Below are 21883 nucleotides of genomic sequence, written 5' to 3' on the forward strand. Positions count from 1 at the left end.
ACACAGGAGTTATTGTATGCTGGAAGAGTTCTGGAAAATCCACAGAGATGTGCCAGCGCACTGACATCTGTTTTTCTGAAGTCATCTGCTGCTTCATAATGGGATCATTATTAAAAGGCACCTAGTTAACCTCTCGTGCTCTCCAGCACTCAGAGTGGAAATTAATGTTAGCCAGCCCCGTTTCTTTGGGCCAATGCAGTCACAGCAGTGATATCCATAACACTCTCCCCTTAAGGACCAATTACCAGACAGGCAGCGAACAAGATGCCCGCCTGATCCACATAATGCTGCACAATGTGCAGAGTCTTGGTCCGTTTGGTTTACAACGTCTTAGGATACATGTTAGCTGAATGGTTGCGAAGGAGCAGAAGCGTTAGTGTGCAAATCAGTTTTCTTATAGTCCTCTGTGCTTCATTCCTGAATCTTATGCAAGGGGTTGATCTGTCGCTGCAATGCTGCAGCTAATTCTGCCTTGTCATTTTAAAATAGCCCAGCATTAGTCAGTAGGAAGTCATGCTGCCCTCCATTACAGCACAGCGCGTCCTCATTGACTGCTGCCTTGCATACGCTCTCCTATACAAATAGTTGTCATTTCCTAGACTGCAGACTGACAGACCCCTAGATGTCTGCCACCTCCGGAGCAGCGGGCCTTTCCTCAGCAATCCCTGTCAACTTAACACACTCACACACACAAACACACGCACAGGAGCACACAAATCACATATATAGACATCCATATGGGTTTTACAGTCACACACACCTCCATCTTCAGCCAGCTCAGACAGCAACCCCCACAAGGACGCCCTGTCAAAACCTCTTCCTTTTCACTTCCTGTCTCCATGTTCTATGGATCCCACAGCCAGGGGCTTTGAAATCTCTTTCTTTTTCATTCTTATTTCTATCCAACACAGATGTGGGTTTTTCTTCCCCTTCCATTCCACGCTGTCTTTTGTTCACCCTTTCTGTTAACATGTGTCAGGCTAGGCAGCCTTGACATTTTCCAATGTGTGCGTGCGTATATGTGCGTGTGTTTTGTTCAAAGAAATCAAGATGTTTTATATTTATCTGTCTATCTATACATACCTTTATAGAGTTGATATTTTCTGAACGATAATTCAAACAACTCCCCTGAGTGTCTCGTTTTTTGTGGGTGAGCTTTTTCATCTTCTAGGATTGTGATTCTTTGTGTATGTAAAGTCCTCTAGAATATCAGGATTTCATCAATTCAATGTCGTTTTAAATATCCACACATGTAGTTGTTTTGTTGCTGAAGTACCTCACCAGGCTGACTTCAGTTGTTGTTTTTTGTTTTTTTTTGTTTCCAGATTTTTGCCAGGAGACTGACTCAGAAATGTCCACAGAGAATTGCAAGGCAGGAGATGACTTCATAGTTTCTTTGTTCAACTTGTTCTCCTGCTTGAATAATGTTCCCAAGGCTTTGACCCAGGCTCTTCAGCCATACCTGGAGAAAGCACACATATGGAAATATCTCTACAAACTGGCAGGTAATATCTTGGTTGGAAAAGAGGGGTAATATATCAAACTTTCACACCTTTAGATACTCGAGTACTCTACTTGGTCAAATATTGGATAGTTAAAAAAACAACAACAAAGTTTTACGGTTAAGGTCTAGAAAAATCCAATTACATTGATTCCTTTATATTCAATATATTTTATGTTTATTGCTACAGCTGTTAATCAGTCATACACAAAGATTCTGGTATTAAGATAAATATTACTAACACTAACAGTCACAGAGTATTAATTTAATGTCGGAAATCAAAATAAAATGTTGATTTGATCTTTGGTCCTTAAGATGATCTGACAGCTCCTATCTACCAGTGACAACTTCGATTAAACAAAAATTTTTGAGCATCTATAAGATTTATAAATACACATACATAGTGGACTTGTATTAATGGTATAATAAAATAGTGTTTGGTTCATATTTGTTAGAACAAAATACTTTTATTTTAGTCAAAAGTATGACGTCTTTCAGTTTTGAGTATAAATAGTTATCAAGATGACATAGAAAACATCTGTCAAGGTCCTAAATTGAAGTAACTCCTGTTGCAGATTAGATGATTGGTGTCATTGTTCCACTGACACTCTCAAAGGTCATTGTTTCAGTTTTTACATGTACTGAAAATTTTGATGCAGAGTTTAAGGTCATCTCAGCGACTGACTGAAGATCTTATCACTACTCTACCAGCAACACTTGACAAAGTTGGACGATGTGTGGTTAAAATTTTTCCTGCTGCGTATTATGTTCAAACATCTGAAATTTGCGTCCACTTCTAGATGAGCCGAACTTTCCAAACTTTTATTTTCTTAATTTTACTGAAACTATCTTACATCATAGCAGGAAGCAGCATTCGCCGTCTTCTTGTTTAATGTGTGGATTGTCAGCCTCTAACCATGTTCACTTCGGTGGCCTTATTTAATAAAAGTGACTGTCATATAGTCGAGGCTGATTCCTCGTGTGGTTTACTCTCTTTATAGCTGTGGATCCACTGTGGTATTAAAAATCCTGAAGCTGTGTATTGGTTATCTTTCATTGACTTTAATTAACTTGAAATTGAGCTGCCCTGAACTCAGAGTAAATCTGTTGAGAAGTCAGTCCTATAACTCTTGGTATGCTTTTCCAAAAGGGTGTGTGTAGCTTTTTTATATTTTCTTGACAAAAGAAATTTATTTGTCAAGTTCACTTTTCCTTCAAGACTTCATTCCACTGTCACATAAATGACAGTGTTTTCACAACTTCCACACAGAAAAGTGTTATTGATAGTGTGACCTGGTTTAGTTATTTATGATGCACTCAGTGATAGAAACCCCCCCTCCCCAAAAAATCATCAGAGCCGGTCATGCCAGAAATCATCTTATTCCAAGCTCCAGTTGATTTCTTGGTGCAACCCTAATAAATCAGTCAGAGGAAAATGTTGCTTTTTCATAATAGCTGGAAATGTGTATGAACAACTGAGAGAGGTCACCACCTTCTCACTCATCTACTACATTTCAAGAAGAATCAGTAACGGGGATTTTAAAGTAAACCCGTCAACGGTATATTAGTTTTTTATTCTCTAAAGGCCAGTGTTGACATTGAGTGCAAATGTATGACTATAATATGATGTTTCTTTTTCTTTTTTTTTTCTTTTTTACAACAGTTCTTTTTTTCTTATCTCAGATGCAAGCTTTGCGGGAGCGCTTAATCAGAACTCCTGTAGCGAAGAGAGTTCATTTTAGGAGTGATTTTCACATTCTGGCTGAGTGGTAATTATTGCAGCATAAATTAGGGTGACTGGAGAAGAGTATTTGGATAGAGACAAAGCACGGGAGGGGTCGAAAAAGCAAATGAACGAAAGTGAGATAGTGTGCCAGAAAGAAGTTCTCAATGTCATCCAATCATCACTTATCCTCAAAGGGTAATTAGTTTAATTATTGGACTGTTCCAAATCTTTATATTATAATTTTGGTTACAGGATACCCCCAGTGCCCCCATTTCTATTTAAACTGTTTGCTGAATTAACTTTCATAGATCACATTGAGAGTTTTGACAGTTTCACCACTTACTCTGATGTTTTACCACACAGGAGTTCGAAGGTTGCTTCAAATCAATACAGGGATCGATAAAGTAAATGCAGTTTAAGGTCTGAAAATCAAGTTACTTTGAAGAACAGATCCAGACTACACTTTCCAGAGACTTGCTTTTTTTTTTTTTTTTCCACTAGTCATATCATTTTCTATTTCGCTCTCCGTTATTTGGGGGGGAGGGGTTTCTTCGTCTCAGGCGCTGAGTTCACCCAGCTTTTAGTTGTTCTTGCAGGTTCATGTGCCACCACCATAATTTGTAGCTTGTAGTGTTACAGCCAGAGCTGTGGGAACTTTATAGGTGCCATGCAACCTCATCCTATAGAAGCTCTGTTATCAATAATAACAGGATTTGAAAGAGGAGAGCGATGAAAGCTACACTGCACCTGGCGAAGATAGTAAAAATGCTGCTATCGGGCCATCTGGGTTTAATACAGAACATCTGAGTAGAACCTGACCTTACTGTTTTGTAATCCAATTTTTTTATTTCAAGAAAATAGGCATTTTATTTGAATCAAGTTACAGGTGCCTCTGCATTTTCATTTTGTCTCCATTAACAAGTCATTTTGACATAGGGTGAGCTGTAACATTGTGTTCTTTTGATTGACACTCCACCAGTCTGGTAATGAAACATCTGCATGTGGTTTTGTTTATTGAAGCTAAAAGTATGTATTAGAAGTTTAGAAACATCAACCACTGGTTAGATTTATCTGTTCATTTTGAAGTTTTAATGATCAAATGTTTTTTTGTTTTTTTTCTTTTATGATGTCCGTATACAACAAAGAACTTGGTGCACAAAATTTAATTCTCTGCACATTTTAGGTTTAAATTTCACCTGTTTCACAAAATATTCAAGTAGCCCTGAAATATTCATAAATATTCAGCCTTACACAGGTTTAAAAATCTATTCATTTTACTAATGTCTTTCTGCTGAAAGTAATATTTATGTTTTGGAGTGGCCCAGAATGAGTCCTGGTTTGAATCTGACCGAGAACCAGTGGAGAGACCTGAACAGTAAGGTGGTGGAAATGAGGCCTTCCAAAACTCAAAGACTTGGTGATCATGCCCAAAAACAAATAATCAAAATATCAGTGAAACATGCAAAAAATATATAGTTATCAAATATACAAAAAGTTTGATTGCTGTAATACTAATGAAAGTTTTTCCGTTGTTTATAGGGAAAGATACATTTTTGACATGCTATTTTTTATTAAAATGCAAACAGAAGCACATATATTATGTATTTATTTATTTTTTAAGTAATGATCCTTGTATATTTTCTTATGTTTTGGGGGAAACAAACTTTTTGGTTGATTTAAAAAACAATCCAATTCTAAATCTGGCAAGGCTATCAGTAACTCTGGGCTTAATTGTATAATTGCACACTTCCATTTCGACTACTAGTTGGACTAATGCTCCTTATTGTTTTATTAGCCATCCCGCAACACGATGCTGCCTCTGTCATGTTTTACAGCTGGTGCAAAATTCTCACAATAACTAACATTTTTCTTGCCCTTGTGGGGAAAACAACTCAGTCTTTGTTTCTGCTGACCATAAAGCTTTTCTCCAGAAGTTATTTAGCTTGACCGCATGGCCAGCTTCAAATTTCTCCTGTGCTTGAAAGCCATTCGTTTGGTTTCTTCTTTTATGTTTCGATTCTCAGAATTAGTGAACTTATATCTGTTCTTAAATTTATGCTTTTATTTATTTTTATACAATTTCAAACAAAAAATTGTATACCTTTTAATGTCTTATGGTTTTGTTTTATTTTACTTCAATCACTTTCTTTTTACTTGCTGCTTTTGTTCGGGATTTTCCTCAGGCCCTACACAGAAGGCACCGGTGGTCATTGATTGTGTCCGAGCGTTGGTGATAAAGTCAGCCAACAGTATTTTGGTACACCTGGTCTCCATGGCAGTGGCTTGGCAGGGCACGGAGGATTGTAGTAAAGCACACCAGTTTAAACAAAAAGTGCCAGAGAGTGTCCTGGCTAAAATACCCAAGGACTGGAACTATACACTACCTGATGAAAGAGGGAAGGACACTGCCTCTGAAGGTTAGCATAAACCCATTTTTCTCATACTTGGGAAAAAAAAAATCCCTACTGAAGTAATTGTTTTTTTTTATGTGCTTCTCCTTTCAGCTGTCATATCCTTAGCAATTCAAGCATTGTCCTTCATTTTTACCAACCTGCCATTGGCTGTGTCGTCGTTGCCTCTCCCTATCCGCTTCCTCTTTCAAATGGCAGAAAAGCATCTCTCCCATCATGCCCGGCAGTTGCGCTCAATGGGGCTGTTGCTCTGGGCGCTGCTGGGGTGTCTGATCCAGGGTCTGGAAGACCCTGATGCACTTGAAGAAATCAGTGGTCTGGCTCTGGACTGCAGGGCAAAAGACTACTTATCTCTGCTCAGAGAGTGCCTGCAGGCTGCAATGAGCATCCAGCGCAAGGTAAATAATTTATTCGCCACGGATAAGTGTGAGTTTTATTACAATCGAACAGAGATTTAAAGAATTTGCTGATTTTGCAGGTCGGATCTAGAATGAACACAAGTCAGTTAGCTAAAGCTTGATTAGTGCTTCTCCAATTATAATTTACTGCACTTTTGATACAGAGCATGGATACTGTCTTGTGTATATTGACTGCATGTAATCAGTTGTGTTTTTCCAAGTGCAATTTATGATAATGTTCTACAACAGGGGATTCCCAAACCTACAGTGCACAAAGTGCTGCAAGCTCTGGAGGAAAAAAGACCCAAGTGGATAAACACCCAGCTGCGGAAAGCTCAAAAACTCTGTGCAGAAAGGTGAGAGGCCACCAGAAAAGATCTCTGAAGAGGTTGCGGTCAAATTGGTACCTATTGTAGTTTAATGATTACATATGTACTATTGATTGTTTAAATAACAGAAGGGTTTATGAATTTATTTGGATCATTTGAAAATGCCTCTTTATACATTACGTTGGAAGATCTAAGAGTTTTGATTGATCGTTGCCTAGACGAAAGTTGAGGGCTGACAGAAGGGGGGTCAAACTGATCCATCTGACTGATGGTGTTTTTAGGTACTTGACATTAAAGAAAGAAAGAAAAAAAAGAAATACTCTTTTTCTTTTAATTGAGCATTCAACATTTGATAAATTGCATCATCAGGCTAATTTTTCACTGAAAAAGCTCTGAGTCAAATCGATGAATCTCAGATGTGTTTGTTTTGGTAAATGATGCGGTGGACGTACCATTTGGCCTACGAGAAACTCCGGTGCAAGATGATGGGAATCCAGCTTTCGTTTTGGGTCAATCTGTGACCTTTGACTTTCCGTTTTGCAGCTCGTTCCCAGAAACGGCGTCTCTGGCTGTTCACTTCATCATAACAAGGTCTGGGTGCATCTATCCTCATGAAAAGGCGATTTAGTGGCGTAACAACTTTAAGTAAATGAACAGATGAAAGCATTTAGTAAAGCTGCAACCGGTCCTAGTAAAAGGCTCGCCTGTTACAGTAAGATGAAGAGGGGGCGAGAGGTGGAGGGAAAAAACAGAGAGAACAGATGGGGCAGTGCAGAGCGTCAGGGCGAGGGGGGATGAGTGGAAAAGTGAAAGAAGAGTGATTATGTATCACCTGTCGGAGGCATTCAGTGGGATCATTACTATTCATTAAACTAACCTTCACAGGGAAGTGACGCCTGACTTGTAAACAATCAGAGAACACTGTCAGACAGAGAGAGAGCAGCGGTATTTAATAACTCCAAAAATCACAGCCACTCTTCTGCTGGCGTCATATTTGGAGTGAAACCCTTATAAAAGGACGTTTGCCCCCTTCTCTTCTTTCATCTCACTTTCCTCCTTTCCTTTCCCCAACCGTAATCCCCCCCCTTCCCACTTACTGCGCCACCCACCTTGTCTTTGCAAAGTAATTTGTAGAGGAGAAGATTATTGTTCTCCATCATGGTGACCCTGGCTGGGCTGACGGGATGCATACACAGATGAAGATGAATGCAGTTATTCCTTGGCGGAGGTCTGCCTCTTTCAGGGCACATTGGCCCTAATGACATGATTGATAGGCTGTCCCAAATCCGGAGGGGCCCTCATTAATCACCCCGCTGACTGAATCCAATCATCTGCTTCACCTGCACAGTGATGGACAGGAAAGGATACAGCGCAGGTGCTGACACGGATGCACAGCCGCCACCGCCGACAACACCACCAGCCGGGCCGCCAGGCAGAAGAATGAGGCGATGTATATGGACAAGACGGGACTCCTCTTCTTTTTGCCACCCTCAATGTCAAACAGCCAATGGCTGGCTGACAGGCGACACAGCTTCTGCCATATTATAATTACAAAGAGGAAGAGGAGAAAGAGGACGAGAGAGGGAACAATGACAGGAAGTGTATGTGAAGGAGAGGACTTGATGGACGGCGGTGTGATAGCCATCCGTACAGAAAGGGCAAGAAATGATGTGGGCGTATGCCAGGGTTGGGAACTGTACACGCTTGAGGACCTTGACATACAATTACACGTCCTAAAAAAACACACACACACTCACACACGCGCGCACACACCAATCACTTTACTGTAGCGGGATTCTCTGGTCAGAGTTTATTTGGTTCCTTTCTAATTAATTTCCTTTTTCACTTGTGTTCTGGGGCATTGCTAGAAATAATGCTGCCCTGAGGCCCAAGATCTAAATATAGTTGAAAGCGTTTAGACTTAGGTTGAAGTATTCACAGAATGTAATTCATAATACTTGACAAATGGTAAATGGAACGGATGGTTTCAAAATATTTTGTACTTAAAAATTTTATTTTATCGGAGTGCTTATTTCAGGCCCCGTTTTTCACAGCGGTTACTGCCACAGATCTTTTTGGAGTTTGTCTCTCACAGCTTTGCAACATCTAGAGAACAAAATCTCATCCTTTTCTCTTTTGTCAAAATGCCTCAAGCCCAGTCACATTGGATGGAGAGCTTAGTTTTCAAGTTTTGCAAAAGTGCTTTGTTAGTAGAAACTTCCTCATGTGTGCTTTGCACTCAACATGGCTTGTGTCAAACGACAAAGTGTTCTGACTTTCTTTCAACAGTTCAATAATCTTCTCAAAAGACAGATTTGTGCAGGACATGACCGGTAGATGTCCTATCAACAGATTAATTCACCTGAGCTGTGCAGCATAACAACTCCTCCAGTGTTACAAGAATTGGCTGCTTCCTTTATTTTTTTAAGTTGAATATCCTTCACACTGGCTTTATAATGCATTCACTAGCAGAATTTTTTTTTTTTTTTAAACAATAATTTGTTTTAAAAAAAAATGATATGGAGCAGCTGTCCCAGTAAGATGAGTCTGATAATATCTATTATTTATGTTAATATTTATTAGTCTTGACACATATACATATGCATGCATTTTAGTTTTTAACCCGGTGGTGGGAATGGGTTTTTCTTGACTGTCATAAAAAAAAAAAAAATCTCTTGATGTCAGTGGTCAGAACGTTAGTTTCCAACTTGGATCCAAATTCTCCTCTTAACTGGAACCAACTTTTTCGAGACGCTCTTCTTGCTTGCCTTCACCTCTCTTTCTGTTGTCTTTTTCTCTCAGCATCTTGAAGCAGGGAGCAGACAGAGGAGGTGCTGCAGCTGAACTGACTGAGCAGAAAATGGGCCTGATGCTGCTGGAGGTCTGCCACAAAGCAGGTGGCTGCGCCTACCTGAGGCAGATCTATCACATCATCCAAGGCAATGAGGTAGGGAAGCGCCCGTGCTCCCCAGCAATTAGGTGGCTGCTGGCCTGAGGCCGCAGGCTGTTTGGGAGGGGAAGGGGACAAGAAGAGGGCTACTGCTTGTGTGCAGTCTGCTTGCTTTGATCTCGTCATGTGCTGGTGACCTCCAGGATGCAAACCTTGTGTGAGTTCTTTGCCAAGAACATACCCAGTCACAGTGAGCTGATTCAGGATAATTCTGTTCAATGTGGAGGAAATGCACCTTTTTAAAAATGAATTAAAAAAAATATACAGTCAAAATTGACACCTGAATTTAACTGGATGGATAGATGAGTGTATTTGCTATTTTCAAAGGGATGTTTGTTATTTAATTATGGATTGGAAGACGAAGAAGAAAGACACATGCTTATTTTGTTAATTAAAACACTCTTTTCAATTTTCATTTATGACAGTGTTAGATGATTATCTGATATGTAGATTTTTTTTTATTGAACTGATCCAAACTGTAACTTGTAACAGTCCAGATTTTCTCACCTTCACTCTGGTTAGGAGAACATCCTGTGGAATAACAACAAACAATAAGCAAGACTCCAACCCTGTAGTTTTAAAAAAAAATTATTATTATTATTTAATTTAGAGCCCTAGTGGAATTTTGACACTCTTGGAAAGCTTAGAGAACTATGAAATCTGGCTTTATAATTTTCTAAGCCATTACAATAAGTATGGAGTGTGAACAAATCCAGACTTTTAATAAAAAGGCATGCATTTTACAAAACCTGATGTTTTTGGACGACAATTTTAAGAAAAGTTATTTTAGAAACCGCAAGTACATGCAAGCACCTGTGGATGTTTCACAACGATGCTCAGGTGATGGAACAAGTAATGACAAGGTTGTACTCTGGGAGTTTTACACAATAAAGTCATTAGGAAAACAGCTGAGAAGTGTTGTTCCTGGCTGTCTTATGTATTTACTAATGGAAACGTAGAGAACAGAGTGGCTGGGTAAGCGTAATGCAACAGGACAAACCCTCCACAATGCTGTATTCTGCATTCCTTCAAAGACAAACAAAACTGTAAGTGGAATCAGTTTTAAGGAGCCATTCAATTAGAAACAATATGAGTGGAAATTAATATTACCTTTACTCTGGTATTCAGTTGTTCATTCGTTTAGCCTGCATTCATTAAAAATTGTTGGATATCCTTAACAGTCTTTCAAATATTGTTTGATGTTGATTCAACTGTATGCTAAATTATCATTTGTGCGTTTTGAGTTTGATGAAAATATAATGCACTTGTAAGATAACTTTTAGCTTTGGAGGTCTGAATTTACAACTTTTTTTTAAAGCTATTTTATGTTCTCATATGATAATATGTTCCTGTTTTGGCTTACGTTCTGGGTGCAGGAGCTCTTGATGTCTAAACTCAATGGAAGCACAGACTCCACAGATCTCTCAGTGAAATTTGATGTCAGCCCAGAGACTGTCGATCGCACTGCATGCTTCAATCCTCTCCTGCAGTTTGACCACATTGGCAAGAAGAGGCTGAATCAGGTTTGTTCAGCATAGGGTGTTTCAGTGGGAAAATACTTTCTAATAGCTTCTTATCTACACTTGTGCGACTGAGTTAAATGTTCAAGTGAACTTGAACTTTTTCAGACTTTGCATTATTGCGTGGGTATACCTGTTACGTGTCATTTAACTTTAACCAAGGACAAGGGCTTTCTGTTGAAGGTGAGGAACTGCTGAGTGCTTAGTGAACTATAGCTCTCTCTGAACTTTTCTGCTCTTTCTTGTTTCCCAAAGGTTGCTGCCTTTTTCAGGCATGGCACTTCTGTCTGATAGACAGAAAAGAAAGCTGAAAAAGAAGTAGGAAAATGAAAGATTTTTTTTTTCATGAAACTGGGTAAAGTTAAGGTGAATTACTATCTTAAAGTGCAGATCGTTGGAGCTTTGAAATACATCTTTTGTCATTGCAAACCCAACCTCAGGAGTGCCACCATGATGTTCAGTTTCCTTGACTCAAAAAAATATTCACACCTTCAACCTTTTTTCTACATCTTACCATGCTACCACCAAGAACTTCACTGTGTGTTATTGACATTTTATGTGACATATAGGAGCACATAATAGTATGTACCTTTTTTATAAAGTATCTAGAAATTTCAGGACTGCCAAAAAAGAGGGCCTTATAATGATTGAAAATAATGTATCGGTTTACTAGTTTTACTTGTAAATTGTAAATGTGTGTGCATTGCATTTGTACCCAGTCCCTTTTACTCTAATACTCCTAAATCAATTAAGTGCAGCCGGTTGCCTTCAGATGTGACCTAATAAGCCAATAAACAGAGTCCACCTTTTGAAAAATCATCAGTATAGATACAGCTGTTCTGTGAACACCTCAGAGGTTTGCTAAACCCTCCCGTGGTGTGAGCACGATGCTCAGGAGGAGCTCAAAAAATGTTACGGTCGGACAGCGGGGAAGCAGGGTGGTTGTCCAGCCAGGCCATCAATTTCCGAAAGACGCCCACTGGGTCAATGTGACCCTGCCAAACCACACACAGGGTATAAAAATAAAAAAAAACTCATGCCATCTAAATGACACCATCTCTTAAGACCGCATGACGGTTACAGATGGACGAATCTTAATACAGGGCAGTCCTAAAGGAAAACCTGCCACTAACTGCAAGAGACTTCAGACTGTGCCAGAAGGTTTATATTCCTGTATTCATTTAATTGTGTTAGAATGAGCCCAGTAAGGTTTGAATGTAAATCCAATTTGTAATTTGTGGCAACCTTTACATAATTACCGTTTCAACTCACTCTCCATTCAGATTGACTGCTTGAGCTATTTCACAAAGAAAAATGGTCAACATGTCAGTCTGTAGATGAGCTGGAAGAAACAGAATCAACAAGACTCAGAATTTCAAAACACTGTGTTAAATTCATTCCTAATGCATTAATGTTTGTGGGGAGACATTTTTAAAAAGCCCTGGTATTTTAATTTAAAATATTGTCCCTCATAAAAACTAGGTTAAACTTTCTTGTGAAATAAATACTGTTGATCTCAAAGAAAACAGTCATTGTAATTTTCCTATTATATATATATATATATATATATATATATATATATATATATATATATATATATATATATATATATATTTAAATAATAGAATCGACAATGCTCATTGCCATTGTATTTAAAGATCTGACACATTTTAATCCAAAGACTTTGCCCGTTTTAGGCTTATCGCATGAGGCTGCATAGCTTTGCATAGAAACACCCTATTAAGGGAATGATTAAAATGCCTTTTCTGCTTCAGGTGCCAGTGTTGTTTGTCAAATAAAAGGGAATGGAGAGAAAACAAGTTACACCCATCAATCAACCATTAGGAGAAGAAATACAACTGGATGGATGGATGGATGGATGGATGGATGGATGGATGGATGGATGGATGGATGGATGGATGGATGGATGGATGGATGGATGGATGGATGGATGGATGGATGGATGGATGGATGGATGGATGGATGGATGGGTTTTCTTCTTTTCTCAATAAGACTTAAACCTGGAGTTAATAGTGGGCGTTCAGGGATCAGAGCTAGTTTTATTGTCTTAGTTCTTATGATGAAATTGATTAAGTGGGGTTGTTGATGTTTACGCTTTTTTGTGCCCATGTCCAAGAGAAAGAAGGAGAGAGAGAGAGAGTGGGAGAAAATGGGGGATGGCAGGATGCCACTGAAGATGGAAAGTGAAAAAGCACAGCAAGAAGAATAACGACTTACTCCAAAAATTGATTTATCTTTCTATAAATGATGGCTACATCCCCCCAAATGGCTTTATAAATTAATTGCTGTCTTATTGGAATAAAAACCTTCTTGTGCGGACATGATTGATATCCAATGTCGTGGCCTGCGCTGGAGTACCCCCCGCCCCTCCTTCTTTGTTAGTGGGGTCCCAGCTGGAGCGGTAATGCACTGATGGTATTAACCCTGATTAATAACTAACAATGCGCTTTCCTCATACATCAACAGAGCGAAGTGGTTGATTGGACGTGGGACTGGCCAAGGCTGCTGCCAGCCTATGAGGGCATGAGTCAGGTCACCTTCAGAAGTCTCCTAGCCAACAGGTAAGATTGTGCTTAATAATTATGTTTGGATTCGGACCAGGACTGCAAACTAAAAAGACATAGAATTTGTCAGTTCTTCACATGACCATCTTGCTCATTTTTGTTTTAAAGCTGAGTTGTGGAAACAGCTAATTAGTAGATTAGATCTTCACAGAAAGATCTTGCTTCTTTCTGCGACAGGTGATCTTTTGTTTTATAACTGGTGATTTTAATTGACAAGTTGAGGCAGTGGTGAAATCAGGTGCCGCACAGCTGCAGGATGAAGTTCACACAATAAAGCTGAAAACTGGTCATCCAACCCTTATCTGTTTTTGTTTGCACGCTGATTTTAATTTGCTTGTTTTGTTTATAATGGTACCTCTGCTCTGTGTTGTCTTCATTTGAACTAAATGAAACAGAGCACAGAGGCAGGTTTTGGCTCATTTTGTTGTTGCTTTTTTCCCTGTAATTAGTATAAGCCACAGTGTCTCCCTTAAATCACAATGGAAAGTTTTTCACCTTTCAAAAAACCCCAACAATCTTTCATATATGTTTCCAACCCCCACCCCGCCGCTGCAGAGTTCTCTTCAAAAGAGTGGGTTTTCCACAGAAAACTCTCTTCTGTGTCTAAATTATTTATAGTTTCGTTGAAATTATACAATACAACAGAGCTTTATTATATAGCTCTGTTGTATATATATATATATATATATATATATATATATATAGTCTTCTTAACAAAGTGAAACACGTGGAGGCTCAGTAGTAAAGCAGCACAAATGTACGTAGAGGCTGAAGTTCTTGATGCAGCTTTAAGGGTTTGATTGGTGACCTGAGTCCTTTTCCTGCAAGTTTTTATTTTTCCCTCTCTGCCCTTCCTGTGAAGCTATTATTAAATAAAGTGAAATATTACAAAACCTTAAATGTCAAAGCATAAAAAGTGCTTGAATTATATTTATTTTCAAGCGAGCATTAGTGGTATCAGTAGTTGTATCCCTAATGAATTTTCTCCCACCCACTTAATAAATTTACAGATTAAAGAGTTTTTTTTTTTTTTTCCTGAAGTGAGAGATTATATAACAGCAGCAAAATATATATTTATTTTAGCTGTTTACACATCTGATCCAGGGATGCCTGTAAATGTCTCAGATGTTTTGTAAAACGCATTAAGTGGCGTGTGTTGTACCTGATCCGAGCTTACTTGGAGACCTCAGGACTAATAAAATTGAGCTGATGATGGATAAAGACTGGCTGGCTCAGATCTCGGTGTCACCTGACTGAAGTTTTTTTTTTTTTTTTGCCTGAGACCACCTTTCCTGTCCCATCCTCCCATTCCTCTCTTCCCCTCCTGCTCTGCAACAGGCATAAATATTTATGCAGGTATGTGACACATATTAGATTGCAGTACTTCAGGCTGTTCCCTGTTCTCCATTCACAGCTGTCACGCTGCCAGCTATCAGGGAGCTATGGGGCTACTGCACCTTGTCTCCACGCCTACGCCCAATCCATTCTAAATCACTGCCATTGTAACACACACACACCTTTCTAACAAAGGGCAAGCTCTGCATCTGCCAAGGACACGGGCCTAATAAGGGTGAAGTACGCAGCACTGTGCTATGCTGTGACGAGCGTTGTCGCCTTCATGCCTCTACCTCATCTTCCCACATACACATAACCCATTCTTCCCCTCCCTTATTTGCTGCTTTGTTGCATGGTAAAACAGGGACTGTCATAGCTTGACTGAGCCAAATTAGGGTTAGGGCGTTCATGAATAGAAACTGGATAAGGTGGATATTAAGTCAGATAGAGGAAGGCTGAGGAATGGAAAGATTGGAACTTGCAGTTTGAGATTGTGAGTGACACGTTAAGAGGTTACAGTCAATTTTCATAGGGAACTAAAAGAAAAATGAGAAATAATAGGAATGGGAGGGGGCAAAAGTTATATAATTTACCCTAATCTCCCAATATCAAAGTGTCTTAAATGCTGTCATTTCCATCATTAGCCGCTCTTTGTTAGGACCGAGGAGTGGATTTCATGGAGGATTTGGAGAATGGCTTTGGTTCTGCCTGAGTCACTCACAGAAAGCAGAAAGCTGGTTCTATGACTGCTGACATGTAAACTGTCAAACTTTCCCTTGGATTCATAAGTGCTCAGAAATATCTCTTGAGCTATAGACGTTAATTCTCAGATAGGCATGTTTGATCCACTGAGCTGTTTTGTTGAGATGAGAATGAGGTACTTTGTATACCGTTGGGAAATTTTCACACAGACAACAATTGGTTTTCTTCCACTTTAGTTGCTGGGAAAATTGTAGCATGCGGGATATTATATACGAGTTCATTCCAGTAGTTTATAACACACAAGTTAATTTATTTTATTTATACAGTTCCAAATGTGAAACTCAAATTTTCTACATAGAAACTAAACTTGTGAAATACAGATTGTTATATTCGAAGTGTTTATTTCGATTACGTATACTACAATTTTTTAAAAATTATAACGCACTTTACGTGTACATCTCAAAGTTCTACAAAATGACAACAAAAAAACTCATTAATCCTTGTAAAAACAATAGAACTCATTTAAAATATCAAACATAAGATCTTAAGAAGAAGATTTCCCAAAAAGCAGCTCATCAGAAAATTATGATTTTATGTAATAACAATTGTTGTTACTTTACATACTTATGTAAGCCATTTAATCGCCAAGATTAACACAACAAAGTTCTTATGTATAATTAATGTATGTCATTGTTCGAACTAAGTTACTTAAAACAGATTGTTTTCAATAATAAACTGAAATAGTGAGGTTTCATGACAGTCTTAATTGTAGAAGTGATGTCCAACATGAGTGTTATGAATCATTCTTACTTTCCATGGTCCACATTTTTTTTCTTTCCGTCTTAAAAGTTTTAGTCTCCTTGAATGACTTCTCTTTTCTGTACACAGATGATGTTATTTCTTCCTCACCAGACTTTGTGAGTTAGCAGAGTGGCCCATTGGCCTCCAATATATTGTTATAGTGGCAGGACAGTTATTGTGCCCAGGTTTTATGTCACATTCTAATGGAGCAAGGCTATGAGTTAAGGGCGCTGGGCTTTTAAACCAGGGCTGTTAAATCACAGTTCAGATGACTTCATTAGCTGAGCCGGACACACACTGGAACATTCGAGTTTTTGCACACAAACACACACACTCACACACACACATATATATGCATACACTTACACTCCGCTACCTTGACAATGTAACATCAGGGCCAGACAGGAGGCATAGTCAATTTATACAGGTGTGTGTGTCCTTCTTTGTCACCTGTCACTTCCGTTCCCTCAGCATGATGGCTCATCCATCATCTGCAGATTGAGCTTTTCAGCAGAAACTAGACTGATTAATACCACAGGACCCCCAGGGTTGACTAGCTGACTGCCTGACCTGACTTCCATCGCACATAGGCTTTTGATGTGTATGTATGTAAGTAGATGGATAGCTTCTGTGCAAGATAACTTTTTAGGCTACTTATCTGTCGACTACAAGGTGGTCCAGGTTGGGTGGGAATTTTGCAATTGGCGAAAAAGCTGTTTTATTTTGTTGGTGGATGGTGAGATACGAATATATTGACTGAAAACCAGAGAAGCTGACTATACTATTTATTTTGATAGCTTTGATGATGAATCGCAAATTACAATCTTCGAAAAATAATTGCGAGAAGGAATCCATTCGGGGATCCCAAAATCTTGTCAGGCGGAAAAAGATTGTGGTTCATCCGGCAAGTTCCATGGATGACCTCCAAAGGATGGCAGTCAAAAGGCATTGTGATTAAATACCCAAACTTCATTTTATCCCTAAGAGAGATCACAACCACCTTAGAAGGGAAGTTTGTTTAAACCACTTACCTCTGAGACGTAATCCTTGCAGACATGATCCGTGTCTTACCATTGGTAAAGGTCAGGTTGTAGTTGGATTATTAAAATTGAGCTCTTTGCATATTTAGCTCAGCTCTTTCTTCACCATTGTTAGACAACAGGAACTCTGCACATGAGGCAAAAACCGGAATCTATTCGTAAACGTCATAAAGAGGATCACTGAAGTTACAGCCCTGATGAACCGACCCACTCAGGGAGCAAGCTTGCTGCTGTGCAAAAAAAAATGTGGATCCTGTTCATACTTTAGGTTTGAACAGCGAACCAAGTATGCCTTAAAAGCATCCTCCGCAGTCTGTACTTCTGCCCACTCAAAATGCCTCATTTTGCCTCATTCCTGTTTTGTACATACACTTTCTATTTCTTTCTAACTCTTTCAAGAGCTGTCTTCATGTTTATGTTTACTTCTGGTTTTCTGATCTATATAGATAACATCACTTTGTGAAATGCCAAAACCTGTTACATTAATTTTGTTTAATATGTGATCTCAACTGGGGTTTATGGTGGCATACTTGTTACCACCACTGAAATAAGATCCAAGGTGTGAATCATGGGTCGGGTCTTTCTGCGTGTGTGTGCTCTCTTCTAGCTCTGTGGCTTCCTTCAACAGTCTAAAGACATGCATGCTTGCTTAACTGTTTCATTAGGTATGAGTTTGTGCATCCAATAGTTGTTTTTCCTGATTGTCTCAGACCCCTCCTCTCACCTATTTATCCTGGGGAGAATTGAAACAACCTCCCAGCGCCCCCCGCCCAACCTTGTAATGATAAGCAGATATAGAAAATGAATGATGCTGAATGATAAGACATATAATCCTCTTGAAGAAACTTGCGCACAAATGATCTGAATTAAGAGTCACTATTTTATGATTGAAATGTGTTCATTCTGCCCCATTCTTAAACTTACGAGGTGCTCGTTCTTATAATTGCTGGAAGTCAAAGTATGAAGTGTTTCAAGTGAAGATGAAGAGTTTTCTCCTCAGTTAGATGTATAGAAATGGATAACTCATCTGCCTTATCCTTGGTGAACCTTTGAAAGAAACCTTTTCCACAGTGAGCACTTGAAACCCCGTTCCTCAATACTTTTGTATAAAGCAGTCAAGAGAAACCCAACACCTCTATAGACTGGGATTAATGGCAGCTTTACTGACCCTTCACTTTATTCTTTCTTTTGATTGTGCTATGAGGCCTTTATGTGCCAAAGTCTTTTAAGTCATTTTTCTTTCCCATACAAAGAAAATAAAACAGAAGAAAGTATGGTGTATTGCCCCAGACAGAAGTCAGGTTTCAACTGTCATCTGCCAAGGTGACTTTGTAAAAGTATATCCGTGTGCCTGTATGTCAGAGAAGGTCCTCTGACCTGGTTGATAAGGGGCAGCTAGCTATGAGGAATGAAGCTTCATGTGTCACAGGGCACTCTTCCACTCCATCACTTGGACCTAGTATGATCCAAGGACATTACCTGTGGTAAGAGACCACTGGTGCCCCTTCAAAAACAAGTGATGGGAAAATGTGAGGGCCTTAAACAGCTCCCTTTTCAATTAAGGTTCAAATCAGGACATTTGTATGTTATTGAAAGTCAATTTATTTCAGAAAGAATTCTAAAAGTGAAACTCGTATAACATACAATCATGTTTATTTATTTATGTCTGCTGAATTATTAAACATGGCTTACAGCTAATGAAAACCCAAAATGTGATTTCTCATAAATAAAAACTGCCAATAAAGGCTGTTTTTTTTTAAAGGCAGAAATGGAAGCATGCGGAAAAGTGTGTGACTGTTCTGTATACTATGTGCTCCCTGAACTTGGATGGAGCTCATTTTGCATCAGCTTGACATGACATGGCATGGAGTCACCCAGCCTGTGGCACTGCTGTAATTTTAGGGAAGCCTAACCATCTTAAATGGACTCTAATGCGTTTACTGAGCCAGTCTGTGTTAATTTCTTCTAAATTCTTGTGTCGTGTACAGTGCTTTACGCTCATCTAAACACTGTAGTACAATAGTTTTTCATTCACTTAATCTTTGTGCCTTGCCGTCCTTGTGAATGGTGTCATTAAATGTTCACTGAGCAATTATCTTTTCAGCAGTTTTTCCTCATTGTTGTTTTAGTCATAACATTCCTCTTCTTTTTCTTCAACAATTTTCATCAGGTTTACATAATATTCCAATTTTCAGAAAAAAACAAACTATGCATTTTATTAGATGTAAGCCATAGTAAATCAAAATTCAACAAAATAAACACTTGAAATGCATCAGTGTGCGTGTGTGTGTGTGAGATCAATCTGTATGTGAGTTTTGCTTTTTAAAGGGAATTACTGAAAAGTTATACTACTGCACATATATGCCTGAGATAAGTGTCAAAGCTTTTTTATTTCTATTTTGTTGAGTAAGCACTGTTTTTTTTCTATTTTATAAAATGATAAACAATAGCCATAACAGATTTTTAAATGGCCTATAGGTTAAGTAATTCAATATTGTAAGCGATAAAGTAACGTTAAACAACAAAGTGTGTCCTTTGCATTTACTGATCGTTTCTGTTACCCCTTAGGTCCATAACAATAGCAGTTTGTGGAAAAATGCCAGTCTGTGGCATTCTCTTGCTTGAGCAGCTCCTTAAATTGCAGCAATAGGCGCTTGTGCTTTCAGAAAGTGGGCAATCGCCATCTGTTCCCAGGCGCTGCCATATGGTGGGCTTTTTTCTCAGGGAATAAAATAAAAACAAATATGTCAGAATGTTCGTCTTCCTCCACGGACGCTGATCAACCTGGGGAAAAGCTGGATCGGAGTGTGTCTGGATTAATGGTCTTACTTTATGCTTCAGGGAGTGAGGAAATGTTTTTTTTGCTTGTGTTTGCTGGGGCTCTGTGTAGGTGTGCGATGACTGTACACATGCATCCTTTGTGAGGGCATGTACATGCTAATGTATGTGCCTGTTCCTGTACGTGTTTACTGAATCATTTATCTGACTTAACGGGGGAAAATCTTATCTTTTAGTTTTCAAGCAGCTGGTTGCCCTAGTCTTGGTTGCATTAAAAACACACACAGGAGAAAAAGAGCTTCAAGGTTAGCCAGAGTGACATTTCATGGCTGCTACTGCCAGAAAAACAAGGAGAGATGCTCTCGAGCCATCATCAGGCTCTCTGTCTTGCAAGGCCATGAATTCAAAAGACTTGTCAGTTTTGAAAATCAGGGGAGTGTGATGTGTCATTGAGGAAGGGCTGCTTTCTTCTCTCATCGTTCCTCTTGTGTGTCCCTTCCACTGACTGACAGCTAGAGATGGGAGTCTGTTTTGGTCGAGACAGAATGTAGCTTTTGTCTGCTTGGTTATACATGCTGTGTTTAGTCTTCGCTACCTTTGGACGGCACTGACACGTTGAAGTTTTCATTAGCCGTAAGCAGGTGGCTTTGGCGAAGGGAAGGCCTGCTGCATATGCTGATGTGCACATGTTCCTGCTCTAGGCCAAGTGGACGAAAGCAGGCACATCGTGGAGGGAGTGCAGCACGTGTATCCGCCTGCACAAGTGTGTGTGAATGTTCGGCATTACACTTTAGTGTATGTTATACTCGGAGGTTTGCTCCAAAGGCGAATAAATCAGTGATGCCTGGGATAAGGCCATGGCCCCTCCTCAAACTGCACAGACAAGCTGAGAGGCTCATTAATCAAACGGCCAGTCACAGATGTGATGGCTTCCACACAAACCGCCAGCAGACTGTGAAAGTCACATCCAACAGAGTCAACTGTCAGCCAGGCAGGCAGGCTGCACTTTCCTCCCCGCTTCGTTCTTTTTCCACCCCCTGTTGTATTTATCTCTCACTCTCCCCTTACCTCCTCTCACCTCCAGCGTGATGCCTCGGTGTGATACATCTCAAATATTTGTCTTGTCCCTCTAAAAACGATCTCAAGGGTCGAGGAAAATCCATCTTCTCAGAGAGTGGTCATGGTCAGACCATTCTGGAGGCACGAGACATCAGTCATTACTACACATGACTCTGCTCGACGCGCTAACAGCAGAGCGAAAGAACACGTTTTGTTCTGTAACCTTTATTGTGCAGGCATCTATTGTAACCTGTTTGTTTAATATCTGTATTTCGCTGTCCCAAAGAAGAGTTGCTTCATGTTATTATATCAGTACTTATTTATATCAATCAGCATGCATATATATATATATACACGCATCTAAACTCACAGATCAAACACGTAGAGTATTTTTCTTGAGATAGGAGCCAATAGGAACTTTGTAACCTTTGTAACCCTGGTAGAGCTGCACACTCCCCGGATTTTCTGGCAGTAGCAGCCTTTCCATAAAAGTGGAAGAACTCAACTTTACTCTCTGCTGTGGGTGGGAACTGATTTCCCCATTAATTGTGTCAGAGTATTTAAAGTGAACACTTGTAAAACGCCATTTATACAATATTTGATCTAATAGAGTGCCACATAATTCAGTTTAGGGGCTCCACAGTGGCGCAGTTGGTAGAGCTGTTGCCTTGCAGCAAGAAGGTTCTGGGTTCGATTCCCGGCCCCGGGCTTTCTGCAGTTTGCATGTTCTCCCTGTGCATGCGTGGGT

The 21883-nt window shown here is 39.5% G+C and overlaps 1 protein-coding gene across 6 annotated transcripts in view; it reads left to right on the top strand.

Annotated features, from left to right (window-relative positions):
- The window catches only part of kiaa0825 (KIAA0825 ortholog), a 129811-nt gene that overhangs the window by 43709 nt on the left and 64219 nt on the right, over nt 1-21883 (top strand). For 5 of the 6 annotated variants that reach the window (XM_081610581.1, XM_081610579.1, XM_081610580.1 and 2 more), the window contains 7 exons: nt 1326-1505; nt 5411-5644; nt 5732-6036; nt 6286-6392; nt 9168-9312; nt 10692-10838; nt 13323-13417. In XM_081610581.1, coding sequence (XP_081466707.1) covers nt 1326-1505; nt 5411-5644; nt 5732-6036; nt 6286-6392; nt 9168-9312; nt 10692-10838; nt 13323-13417 — 1213 coding nt within the window. The other variant, XM_081610584.1, reaches the window with a different exon arrangement.

The sequence above is a fragment of the Poecilia reticulata genome, chromosome 9 (assembly GCF_904066995.2).
Source record: "Poecilia reticulata chromosome 9, P_reticulata-male-v2, whole genome shotgun sequence".
NCBI classification, from domain to species: Eukaryota; Metazoa; Chordata; class Actinopteri; order Cyprinodontiformes; family Poeciliidae; genus Poecilia; species Poecilia reticulata.